We start from the raw sequence: 12,750 nt of genomic DNA, 5'->3' as shown, positions 1-12,750 counted from the left end.
TATTTATATTTATTATAATTTTAAATCATAATTTTAATAATAAATTAAATAATTACTAAAATATAAAAATATTATCATACCAGTAAAAAAATAATTTAAATTTTTGTTTAAAATATTCATTATAGTAATAGTTCAAAATATAAGAAAAACTATTAAGTAGTTAAGTTTGTAAATGAAAGTGAAAAAAAAGAATAAAAAAAGAATAGAATAATATTATTTTAATAGAATAAAAAAATAATAAAAAATGAGATGTAAAAAATTTTAAAAAAATGAGTAAAATTTAAAATAAAATAATAGTAATTATCATTTTTAATTAAAATTTTAAAAAAAATTTAAGAAGTCGAATGTGAATTATCTAACCAAATTTTAAGGCCTTGTTTGTTTTTGAAAAATATCTCATCTCATCTTATCTCATCTCATTTTATTATTACAATTTTTTCAAATCTCTATAAAAAATAAAATAAAAAATTTAACTTTTTCAAATTTCAAAATAAAAATAATATTAAAAAATATATTTTAACATTATTTTATTTAATTTTTTAACTTTAATCTCATCTCATTTCATTTTATCTCTATAAACAAACGGAACCTTATACTCTAGCCAGCTCTTACAACTCTAGCCAGCTCTTACAACATACAGTGAAACGAAGATGATGGGACTGGTCACTGCTGACGTGAACATCAACGGTGTACCTGCGTTTGTACGGTAACCTTTATTTTCTCTCCGATCAATGAGCTACAAGCAAAAAATAAATAAAAATTAAAATAAAAAAGGCTCGTTTTTCAGTGGACCACAGTCATACAGCTGGCGCCATCCTGTCCTTGGTGTCTCCAACACCGGTCGGGCACGCGTGTCCACGTAGATACTGTACTAACTTAGAAATCCATAGAATAAAATCCAATACACCACAAGAATTATCTAATTTTAATAAATATAAAAAAGTCGTTACTCATTTAATATATATATTTATTTGAAAAAAAAATCCAATAAATGGAAGTGTAAAAATAAACCTAACGACAAGAGGAAAAAGATGGGTAAAAAAAAAGAGTAATTATATATATAATCATGTAATATATAAATATCATATAATTCTTTTAAAAATAAAATTTATTATTAAAAATTTAATTTTTTTTATATAAATTTTATATTTATTTATATTTTTTTAAAACGATTACAAAACGTTTAATTAAATAAAAGGAAAAGCCAGAGAATGCAAGGACGCAAGCGAGCGAGCGTACAAGGTTGTGCAGTGGGGAAATGGGTTGGCAGCAGCAGCAGTACAAAGGACAGACAGTGTTAGCATCGACCTTAAATAATACAGCTGTTTCCCACACCTCAACTTCTCCCTCCCCCCACAATTAACTCCACCCCTCCTACCTACCTACCCACCCCTCAATTTCTACTCCTCAATCCTCTCCCTTGGCTCTTCACATCTTTCTCTACCATTTTTTTTAATTATAAAATAAATTTAATAGATAGATAATTTACATTGTATGATTTAACAAAGTCATAATATAATAACATATTTTATAAAAATATATAGATAAAAATATAGATATACAATAAAAAATTAATGAAATAAAATAAAAAATTAGAAATTTAAAAATATCCAATCTTAAATTAAAAATCTCAAATAAATAATTATCACAATAAATTATATTATTAAAAATAATAAAAAAAGAAAATCAGATAAAAATATAAAAATATTCTTTTTATTTACATTGTATGTTTTAACAAAGTCATAATATATTAACATATTTTATAAAAATATATAGATAAAATGAGGTAGTTTGATTTTATATATTATATTTACTTTATAATATATCTAATTTTATAATTTCACCTATTAAGGTTTATCAATTTCTGAATTTATTTTTATGAAACTACTTTTTGATTAGAATATTTTTTCACTCTAATTGATTTTTCTATCTACCATTTAGAAAAATGTATTATGTCACTAATTATGAGTTTAAAATATAATATAATTATTTAGTTTACACATACACTTGATATATTTTCCTGGTTTAATGTTATCTATCATATTGGCAATGTCTTTTTAATATAAAATTGATATGACGCAGTACATTAAGTTACGTTCGTTCAACTTTCTTGATTACAAGTTGTATCTAAACTTATTACTTTTTAAAATATTATTTTTATGCAAATGAGCACAAGATTTTTTAAAAAATAGTCCAATTTGAAATGTTAATTGTAAAATTTGTTTTCTTATTTGTTAAAAAAAAAACAAAGATAAATGGCTGGTTTAATTACACAAAATTAAATTATCTCATTTTATATAATTATTATAATTTTTCTAAATTTTTATATAAAATATAATAATAAATTTAATTTTTTAAAATTTTAAAATTTTAAAATAAAAATATTATTATAAAAATATTATTTTTAATCATCTGAATTAGGTAATCAAACGAAACCAAATAGTAAGCAGTTGGATTGGTAGAGGGGACAGAGCGTTGTGCGAAAGACGCATGAAATTAGGGTGCGGAATTTACGTGACGCCGACGACACCGAAAGATTACGCGGTCTACTCTTCTCATTGCATCTCTGCCTAAGTGACAGCGATCAAGAAAAAAGCTAAACAGCCTCACAAGTACAAAGGAGATCAATCCAATCCCTCTTTCCTTGAAAATTCCGTGACTTGGTTTATTTTCACACTTGACCGAACCCTTTGTTTTCATCTATATGATAAACACTAAGAGCATCTTTAATAGATTAATTAAAGTTAAAAAGGATATTTTTTATGAATATAAAAGAAATTTAATTTTTAATTATTTTATTTACATAAATCTCTACATTAGAATAGTTATTTTTTCATTATATAATAATAAAATAATATAAGATGAATTTAATTTTAGTTATTTACATCAAATCTTCACATTAGATTATCTATTTATTCATTATATAGTAATGAATAACTAATAATTTCAAAAATATTTATTTTTTTAATTATTAATTTATTTAATTTTATCATATTTTATTATTCTACCTATTATATATTAATTAATAATCATATTGTAATTAAATTAATATATCGCTAACTAAATTTAATATATCAATTGTGATAAAATATGTAATATAAATAAAAGGAGAGATAAATAATTGATAAAATATGTATTTGATATATGTACAGTAATTTTTAAATTTGGAAAAACTTTTGAAAGTCACTGTTGCTAAAATCTAATTATTTTGAATTTAACTAATCCATTGTGAGCATATTTTACTCTCTAATAACTAAATATTAAATGAATTTAACTTTTAGCTAATTCATTGAAGATGCTCTAAGGAGAAAAGAGTTAACTTAAAATTCTATTTAATAATTGAACAATTATATTTTTAAGAGTAATACTACATGTAGTCTTGAAGTGCACAAATACCGTACAGAAGATTTGAAAAAAAGTGAGGTTTATTATTAAAAAGTTAATTAATTTTTTATGTGTGTCTCATTCACGATTGTAACTATTATTTCTCTATTTTAAATGAAACGTAGTTATATAAAATAAAAATTATTTATAATAATGGTACAATTATTATAAATTAGTAAAATTTTATACACCACACTACCATTTCACTGTATAAGATGTGTCTCGTCTAATAGTGATAAATATGACATATCTTATATAATAAGATAAAAGTATGATATATAATATTAATTTATAAATTATATTCATAAGTCGGTGCATAGTATACAGGTTAACTACTATTGACGTGATATAATTTAATTCGTAAGAAAAATATATAAATTTAAATTTTATAAATTAAATTATGCTATATTAATGACGTAGATAGTATTTTACACGTCGACTTGTAAATATAACGACTCTTTTAAAGCTTTCGAAAAACTTAAGTATTACAAAATCTATACGAGCAATGACACCTTTTAAACTGTGTCTGAATTAAGAAAGTCTTTAACCTGGATTTTTTAAATGATAATTTGAAACAGTGGTAAAATAGCAAGATAAGATTTATTGTTTTAGATGTTAAATTGAGTTGAGTTGAGATAATAAAATATTATTATTATTTTTAAATTTGAAAAAATTAAATTATTTATTATATTTTATATTAAAATTTAAAAAAATTATAACGATAAGTGAGATGAATTGATAAGAGTTTAATATTCAAACGTTTGAATAATAAAGTAAATAAAATCATCTCATTTAATTTTAATTGATCAAACAAATTATTTTTTTATAAAAATATATTTAATTTATTATAGAATAAAGGTGATTGTGTGCTATGATAGATCGTAAAGGCAGTTTCACTTTTCAAAAACGAAAACACTTTTGTACCGTTGTGTTGCACGCAGAGTCAACAATGTGAAGGAAGGAGAGAAAGAAAGAAAGAAAAACAAAAAGGGCAATTAATATGGAGAAAAAAAAAAGCGCGGGCGACTGTGGCCAACAGTGATGTGAAAATGAAACAAAGAATCTGTACGACGATGTTAATAAAGTAATTTCACATTCCACGATTAATGCAATATTAATTATATTATGATCAATTATTAGACTTTAATAATAAAAATTTTCTGGATAAAATTACTCGACTGTCCAGTGTCCACAACATCACTTGCTCGTGGGTTATGGCAACGCAGTAATTTCACCAACAAAGTCAACATCATTATCTTAATTCAATAATATCTGAAAAATGCATTGAGAATACGTGATGGAGATATTCAAAAAGGAAAAATAAATACAAGTGTCATGCAATTTCGATTGGATATTCGGATAATTTGGTTTGGATACAGAAATTGTTTATTTTATATAATCTTATTATTATAATTTTTTTAAATTTTTATATAAAATATAATAAATAATTTAATTTTTTTAAATCTTAAAATAATAATATTAAAAAAATAATATTTTAATAATATTTTATTCAAATCATTTAAAATTATTTTACCTCATTTCATCTTATCTCATCTCACTATCTAAACTAATTCTGAATCTTTAGACTAGAATTGCCATAGCCATGACCTCCCTATTTATTGTCACTTTCAGTCAAATTATGCTAAGAAAATACATCTCAATTCAGGAATTCTCACAGCTTTCTTTTGCCAACTTAGAACATCTGGGTAGGTATTGATTTGATAATTTCAGGGACATAAAAATATAGTCATTGACTCATTATGTGAGGATTTATTTACCCTTAATTCCTTCATTTTATTCTTTTCATTATATATGAGAAACGTGGTTGGATGTGATATGAAAAACGATAAAATTATTTTCTCAAATTAAATTATATTTAAAAAAAAAAAAAAAGGATAAAAATGGGAGTAAAATAGAGTTGCTTCAGAGGAAAAGTCGAAGATTCTTCGATGGGCACAGGTCGGCCCCTACTAAAACCTTGATCTTGCTCTAATTTACGGTTGTTGCCAACACCGAAAGGGGAAGAGTTTGTTAGAAGGTGAGGACGGGGGGGGGGGGGGCGAAAAGTTGGCAAGGCAAAAAGTAAAAGATAGTTGCGGAGAGACTTCACTTGTTTGGCTCAGGTTCTTTAGATCGGTTTATGATATCCAACCGGTTTTGGATGAACTTTAGTTTTAGATGTTGGGATTTGGAGGTTTTACTGATATGTTCTCTGAGATTTCTGTTCCAAAAACTGAAAACTTTTTAGATCTGATTTCAACTTCGACTGTTGTTTAGTTTTGTTCGGCTCCGGTTTCTTAAGGACATGTGAAGGTGTGTATTTGGCTGTAACTTTTGATTTTATTCACTTATTTTTTGATTTCTGCATCTATAATTGTTAGGTTTTGCTATTTATATTTTATCCGCATATTTAAATCGTTGTGCGGCCATTTTAATTGTGGTGAACATGAAATGTGAACTCAAAAGCTCTGCTCTTTGTGAGTTTGGTCAGATTTCTCTGTTAGCTTGGATATCTTTTTCTTTCCTTTTTTGGGAAGAGATTTGGATTCCCGGGTATTGAAACTTTAATCTCATTTCTTGATATAGATATATATAAAGGTGGGTAGTAATCTTTGAGAGGAGGAGACAAGAAGAGACATGGAGGAGGCAGGTCCGCAGGTGGCGTCTCCCATTTTCATACACCAGCAAACATTGCCTGGTCCGTTTTCATTGTCCAAGAAGCGTGATTTGCCTAATATTCAGGCACCGCAGCGAATGATGACACCAACACCAGGGCTTCAAAATCCTGTCATGGACAACTGGAACCCCAACGTTTGGGGTTGGGACAGCTTCGGATTCGTGGCAAAGCCCGTGGACCTGCGGTTGGGTACTCCGCGTACTACAACGACGACGACTGCGGAGAAGAACAAGCCTTTGGAGGAAGAAGACGAGAGCCTTATGCTGAATCTTGGCGGCGGCTTGAAGTTCGTCGAAGAGGATTCCGAGCCCCCGTCAAGATCAAACAAAAGGGTTCGGTCCGGATCTCCCGGTAGCGGCGGCAACTATCCTATGTGTCAGGTCGATAACTGCAAGGAGGATCTGTCAAACGCAAAGGACTATCACCGTCGACACAAAGTGTGTGAGATTCACAGCAAATCTAGTAAAGCCCTCGTTGCCAACCAGATGCAGAGGTTCTGTCAGCAGTGCAGCAGGTTACCGTCTAGTTTTGTGTTTGCTGCGCCTGTGTTTTCTCTTCTGAACTTTCATGTTTAACAAGTTTTATTTTGAGAACCCTTTTGGCTTTTGAATTTGTTAGAACCTTACGCATCAATATCTTGGTGGACCTTTTGCCAGGTTTCATCCCCTTTCCGAGTTTGATGAGGGTAAGAGGAGCTGTAGGCGTAGACTTGCTGGGCATAATCGCCGACGGAGGAAAACCCAACCCGAGGATGTCGCCTCACGGCTTTTACTACCTGGAAGGGACAACAATGCAAGCACTGCAAATTTAGATATTGTCAACTTGTTGGCTGCTATAGCTCGCGCACAAGGTAAATTAGACTTGCTATATGTATGGCGTTTCTGTCGCTCTCTTTTAAGTTTTATGCTAATCTTCATGTAATTCAAAATTATAGGGAAAAATGAAGACAAAACAATAAATTGCTCATCGGTACCAGATAGAGACCATCTTGTTCAGATTCTTAGTAAGATAAACTCATTATCTTTGCCCACGGACCTTGCCGCAAAGTTGCCCAATTTAGCAAGTTTGACTAGTAAATTACCTGGTCATGCTTCTCTGGAGCATCAGATCAAGCTGAATGGAAACACATCTTCTCCTTCAACAATGGACTTGCTTACTGTTCTTTCGGCTACCCCAGCAACACCTACTCCTGATGCTACCACAATATTATCACAAAAGAGCAGCCAGAGCAGTGACAGTGAGAAAACTAAGGTTACTTACGCTGACCAAGCCACACCTCCTAATCTGCAAAAGAGACCTCCTCTAGAGTTTCCTTCTGTTGGAGGAGATAGAAGTAGCAGCAGTTACCAGTCTCCTATGGAAGATTCTGATGGTCAGGTTCAAGATGCCCGTGTTAATTTACCTTTGCAGCTGTTTGGCTCCTCAACCGAGGATGATAGCCTGACAAAACTGGCATCTTCTATGAAGTATTTCTCATCTGACAGCAGTAATCCCATTGAAGAGAGGTCTCCATCGTCTTCTCCTGTGCAAAATCTGTTCCCAATGCGAACCAAAACAGAAACTATGAAGCCCGAAAAGATAACAATCGGTAGAGGTCTTAATGCAAATATTGTAGCTAGCAGAACTGCTGATTGTAATAGGCCTTTTGATCTGTTCAGAGGATCTAATACAGGAGCTGAACCTGGTTCGTTTCAAAGCTTTCCCTACCAAGCTGGGTATGCTTCTTCCGGATCTGATCATTCACCTTCTAGTCTGAATTCTGATGCTCAGGTAACTTGGCTCTGCACAGTATTTTGTCTGATCTTTATAATGATACTTTTTCTTCCAGGGTTGTCTGAAATTTAGTTTATTAAATTTCTAATTGAATGAAATAATTGGACGATTCCTCCCACAGGATCGCACTGGTCGAATAATCTTCAAACTGTTTGACAAGGATCCCAGTCATTTTCCGGTGACACTGCGGACAGAGGTGAGGAGTTTATGGTTTATACTTTCATCTGTTCATTTTTTATTAGATGGCATGGAGATGTAATAATATATCTGGTAACTGCTAACAGTGTAAATTGATTTTCTTGTGTAGATATACCATTGGCTATCTAACCGTCCATCAGAAATGGAGAGCTTCATAAGACCCGGTTGCGTGGTTCTATCAATTTACGTATCTATGTCATCTGCTGCCTGGGAGCAAGTGAGTGGTATGCTGTAATGCTAGTTTGGCAACATCTATGTAGCCACTATACTGACCACTTGCAGTGTGTATGTGTTCTTTGCAGCTTGAACAAAACCTTCTTGAGCGTGTCAATGCTTTGGTTGAGTCTTCAGATTCTGATTTTTGGAGAAGCGGGAGATTTATTGTTCACACAGGCAGGCAATTAGCGTCACATAAAGATGGTGAGCACAAATGGGTTGGTTGACTAAATTTTTCTTAGGTTATGGACTGGTTGTACTTTTTGGCAGTCTTTTTCCTTTACATGAAGGTGTTTTGATGTTATAAAATCCAGATGAACATAAGAGAGAATATTGTTTCATTTTGATGGTTTGTAAGTTAAATATAAATTTTGGATTATCTCCTTGGGATTAATCTTAATCTCTTTTATATTGTCCTTCAGGAAAGATCCGGTTATGCAAATCCTGGAGAACATGGAGTTCCCCAGAGTTGATTTTGGTGTCCCCTTTGGCAGTTGTGGGTGGGCAAGAAACCCCTCTACTTTTAAAGGGTAGAAATCTGTCTAATCCTGGAGCCAAGTAAGTGCTATGTGCTTCCTGTTTTAAGATGTGCCAGTTGTAGACTTGTAGGAAGCACATAAATTGCTAAATTTACTAAACATAAATTATTATTTGTGTCTAAGTGAGTTCTTGATTTTCAACATTCAGTTGAGCATCTTGATCTCCTCTTCCCTCACTCTGTTTTATTTCTATGTTAGTGATGGGAAAACTTACATATTTTGTTCTAGAGAAATGTACCAAGAGCTTTTTATATGGTGTGCCAAAATAACTTGGTCATCTAATGTAATAAGTTATAGGCTTCCTAAATAAATTTTATGAATCCATTGGTTAAGAAACTAAAAAGTCATGCGTTGAGAAATCCAAGATGTGTTAGGAAATCTGAAAGACTTGCATCATAATTTACTAATATACTTGGGCTTTGCCCATTCTTTTGATCAATAAAATTTTATTTACCGATAAAAAAAAAAAATACTAATACAATTAGATATATTATTAGCTTAGGTATGTAATTTCCATTTTATGATATGCATTTATATATGTATATAATGTGAGTGGATGATGTGGCTAGACGGGAGCGACACTTTGAGAGAATAACATGTTTTCATGGGTTGTTATATAGAATTGGATGATCTATTTTTGAATTGGACATAGAACTGAAGGGTCTTTTTTGGATAAGTAAATAATAGATTGTTGCAAATTTTTAGGCTACAGTTTTTTGTTGTTTAAAGATTTAAATGATAAAAGTTTTTAGGGTAATATGCTGATGTGGCTTAACAAACCTATATCTCTTGTTAAAAAGATTATATACATTATAGATTCTGTTAAAAGTCTGTCTATAAGGATTTCTGATTTGTGCAGGATTCATTGTACTTCCATGGGTGGTTACATATCAAAGGAAATTACTGAATCTACCTGCCAAAGAACATCTTGTGATGAGATAAACTTGGTCGGTTTTAAAATTCAATCTGAAGCGCCTGGAGTTATTGGTCGCTGTTTCATTGAGGTTGGACTCTTGGAAATTCTTCTATTTATTTTGGTTTGCTGTTCAGATCTCTGACATGAATCCTTGAAAAATCTTCATTGTACCTGACCATTACCAATATTATGAACAGGTAGAAAACGGTTTCAAGGGCAGTTGTTTTCCTGTCATAATAGCTGATTCAATCATTTGTGAGGAATTGAGGCTTCTCGAGTCGGAGTTTGATTTGGAGCCAAAAGAATATAATGTCGTTATGGAAGACAATAAATATGATTTTGGGCGGCCAAAGTCAAGGGAGGAAGTTTTGCACTTCTTGAATGAACTTGGATGGCTATTCCAAAGGAAAGGGAACACTTCCATGCTTGGGGGCCCTGATTATTCGCTTAGCCGGCTCAGATTTTTACTCACATTCTCTGTTGAAAGGGACTGTTGTGCTTTGGTCAGAGCAATCCTAGACATACTGGTTGAAAGAAACTTGGATGGGGATGAGCTGTCACGGGAGTCCTTGGAGACACTATCTGAGATTCAGCTCTTAAACCGAGCAGTTAAAAGGAGGTGCAGGAAGATGGTTAATATGCTCATCAATTATTTTATTATTAGCAGCAAGGATGCCTCGAGGAAATATATTTTTCTACCAAATGTTGTTGGACCTGGTGGTGTTACACCTCTACATTTGGCTGCCTGTACTTCTGGTTCGGATGATCTGATAGATGCTTTGACAAGTGATCCACAGGAGGTATTCTACTACTACTGCTACCATTGTGAAGATTGTAAATATTGATATAATTGTTCTTGCTGTGATTGTGGTTGTTACTCTAGTAAATTCAAATGTTCTTATCACTACAAAAGAAAAACATTTTTGGACACATCCTTATTATAGGGACGTAACAAGTTAGACTATATATTGATCTTATAAAATAAAAATATACGGAGAGATTTTAATTTAACATTTACAAATTGGAAATGAATGGAAAATATTGTGGTCCTAATACACATGTTTTCATGTGCTCTGGTTTTGTGAGACAACTAAAAATGTGTCATGTTAGCTCCACGATGACTTGGTACATAACTCAGAAGATGTCTGTCACATAAGCAATTGTCATATTATAGTGGGTGTAAAATAGAGTCGGGTAACCGTGAAACTTCTTAAAACTTCTTAATAGTCATGGATGAAATTAGAATTTGATATTATACTTCAGGGATCAAAATTGTATTTTTGACAAGAAAAGGCTAATAAATACATATATGGGGTACATCTTGTCTTTGGAACTCTTGTTAATCCTTCTATTCTTCACCCCAACTCTTGTAGATTGGATTGAACTGCTGGACTTCCCTTCTGGATTCAAGTGGGCAGTCACCATATGCTTATGCTATGATGCGGAGTAATCACTCTTACAACAAGCTGGTGGCTCGTAAACTCACTGACAGAGAGAATGGCCAAGTTTCGGTGACGGTAATGAGCGAAATAGAGCAATCACAGTTGGCATTGGAGCAAGAGCATAGGATAATTACCCAATTCAAACAAGGGCCCAGATCTTGTGTAAGCTGTGCAGTTGTTGCAAGAAAGTACAACATGAGGGTTCCAGCTTCACAAGGCTTGCTTCAACGTCCCTTCATTAATTCAATGCTTGCAATAGCTGCTGTGTGTGTTTGTGTCTGCTTATTCTTGCGAGGCTCCCCAGACATTGGCTCGGTTGCTCCCTTCAAGTGGGAGAATTTGGATTTTGGCACAATGTAGGGTTAACGGGAAAGAATTTTGGATAAAGGAAATGAAACGACTGGGTCAGATGAATGCAAGTTGATTTTGATTCAGATATCTACTTCGGCATTGGTTAAGTTGATTTTTGGAACGGAAAACGATTTATAAACAGATTGCTTTTTGGAAAGGGGCGTAGGGGGATTGGGCAGGAGCTGTGAAGAAAACCCCAAGAGGCTAGGAAGTTGTGACAGCTTCAGGTATGGCATGATTCAGATGCTGGACATATCTTCCTAACAATTCAAGATTCGGGATGTTGTAGATTTGGAACTTTTTTTTAGCTGATTTGTGCTGGAAAATAGGTGGTTTAGTTGTGGTTTAGTTTTTGACTTTGGAATTTAGAGATAATCGGCGGTTGAACACCCGAAAGCATGACCCCCCCACTGGTTGAGACAAAACCAAGGGGAAGGGGCATAATTTGCAAAGATAGCAAGGTGTTGGAGACCCCAGAAGGAGAAAAAAGAGAAGTTGAGAGAATGCGAGCATGTATAGTGTCAAAAGAGGTGTAATTTGGTTAATCTTGTGTTCGTTTATTTTCCACTTTTTATTCCTTGACAAGTCATGGATCATAATTCTAGGTTTTACATTTGTAACATTTTGTCACTATAAAGTTGATCAGTCTGATCAATCACAATACGATATATATCATATGATGCGGTATTGAAATATTTGTTGAGGCATATTTAAAATAAGCACTTCGGTATGTATACCCTCTAATTCTGCAAGTCAAGACTCAAAAGACTTCGCTGCTGGAAGTACACTTTCTGCGACTCGCTAAAAGGACTACTTTTTGACAACTGTATTACTTTCGATTGAAATGTGATCAAACTTCATGGAAAGCTCTTATTGCTATCTGGGATTGTGGCTTTGTTAATTCTGCATTTCAAACGAATCAACTTGGAAATGTGATATCTACAGACTGGAGTTTTGGAGTTGTGCTCATGGAGCTATTAACAAGAGATCAGATCAAGGCTGTTAAGGGAAAATTAAGTTGTCCAAGAATATATGGCTCAGCAGCTCATTGAAGTTGCTGAGTTAGTAAAAAGATGCTTGAAAATGAATTGGAGGGAGTGATAAACGACAAAGCTTGGGTCCCAAACTTTATCGCTGAGATTTCCGATCGAACCCCGGTAGGGGAAGCTCATGTGTTTGTATATTGTAAAAGCTGGCCTTGGCTCCTTGAATTTCCAATGGCTACTGGGACTTTGTCTTGTAACGAAATTCCAT

General features: G+C 32.6%; 1 protein-coding gene across 3 annotated transcripts; it reads left to right on the top strand.

The window, feature by feature from the left end:
• The first annotated feature begins 5,403 nt into the window (after nucleotides 1–5,403).
• On the top strand, nucleotides 5,404–12,226 carry LOC121259937 (squamosa promoter-binding-like protein 14). Of its 3 annotated transcripts, none has more exons than XM_041161758.1 (11): nucleotides 5,404–5,422; nucleotides 5,971–6,575; nucleotides 6,718–6,911; nucleotides 6,996–7,831; nucleotides 7,956–8,030; nucleotides 8,142–8,249; nucleotides 8,335–8,452; nucleotides 8,671–8,806; nucleotides 9,647–9,791; nucleotides 9,901–10,503; nucleotides 11,077–12,226. In XM_041161758.1, the coding sequence occupies exons 2-11, from the start codon at nucleotides 6,022–6,024 to the stop codon at nucleotides 11,503–11,505; spliced, it is 3,198 nt and encodes a 1,065-aa protein (XP_041017692.1). In that variant the 5' UTR covers nucleotides 5,404–5,422; nucleotides 5,971–6,021; the 3' UTR covers nucleotides 11,506–12,226. The 3 variants fall into 3 exon arrangements, with proteins under 3 accessions (XP_041017692.1, XP_041017690.1, XP_041017691.1); XM_041161756.1 differs by lacking the exon at nucleotides 5,404–5,422 and adding an exon at nucleotides 5,429–5,697; XM_041161757.1 differs by lacking the exon at nucleotides 5,404–5,422 and adding an exon at nucleotides 5,744–5,870.
• The last annotated feature ends 524 nt before the right edge of the window (nucleotides 12,227–12,750 follow it).

Source organism: Juglans microcarpa x Juglans regia, chromosome 4D, assembly GCF_004785595.1.
Source record: "Juglans microcarpa x Juglans regia isolate MS1-56 chromosome 4D, Jm3101_v1.0, whole genome shotgun sequence".
Taxonomy (NCBI): Eukaryota; Viridiplantae; Streptophyta; class Magnoliopsida; order Fagales; family Juglandaceae; genus Juglans; species Juglans microcarpa x Juglans regia.
Note: the sequence above shows the minus strand (reverse complement) of the source record. Positions and strands in the feature narration are given on the sequence as shown.

Bases quoted from the DNA above. Each gene is read 5' to 3' on its own strand.
- LOC121259937 (XM_041161758.1), top strand. From the start codon at position 6,022: ATGGAGGAGGCAGGTCCGCAGGTGGCGTCTCCCATTTTCATACACCAG. The intron at 7,832-7,955 runs GTAACTTGGCTC...TTCCTCCCACAG, and splicing joins GTCTGAATTCTGATGCTCAG to GATCGCACTGGTCGAATAAT. The intron at 9,792-9,900 runs GTTGGACTCTTG...TATTATGAACAG, and splicing joins TTGGTCGCTGTTTCATTGAG to GTAGAAAACGGTTTCAAGGG.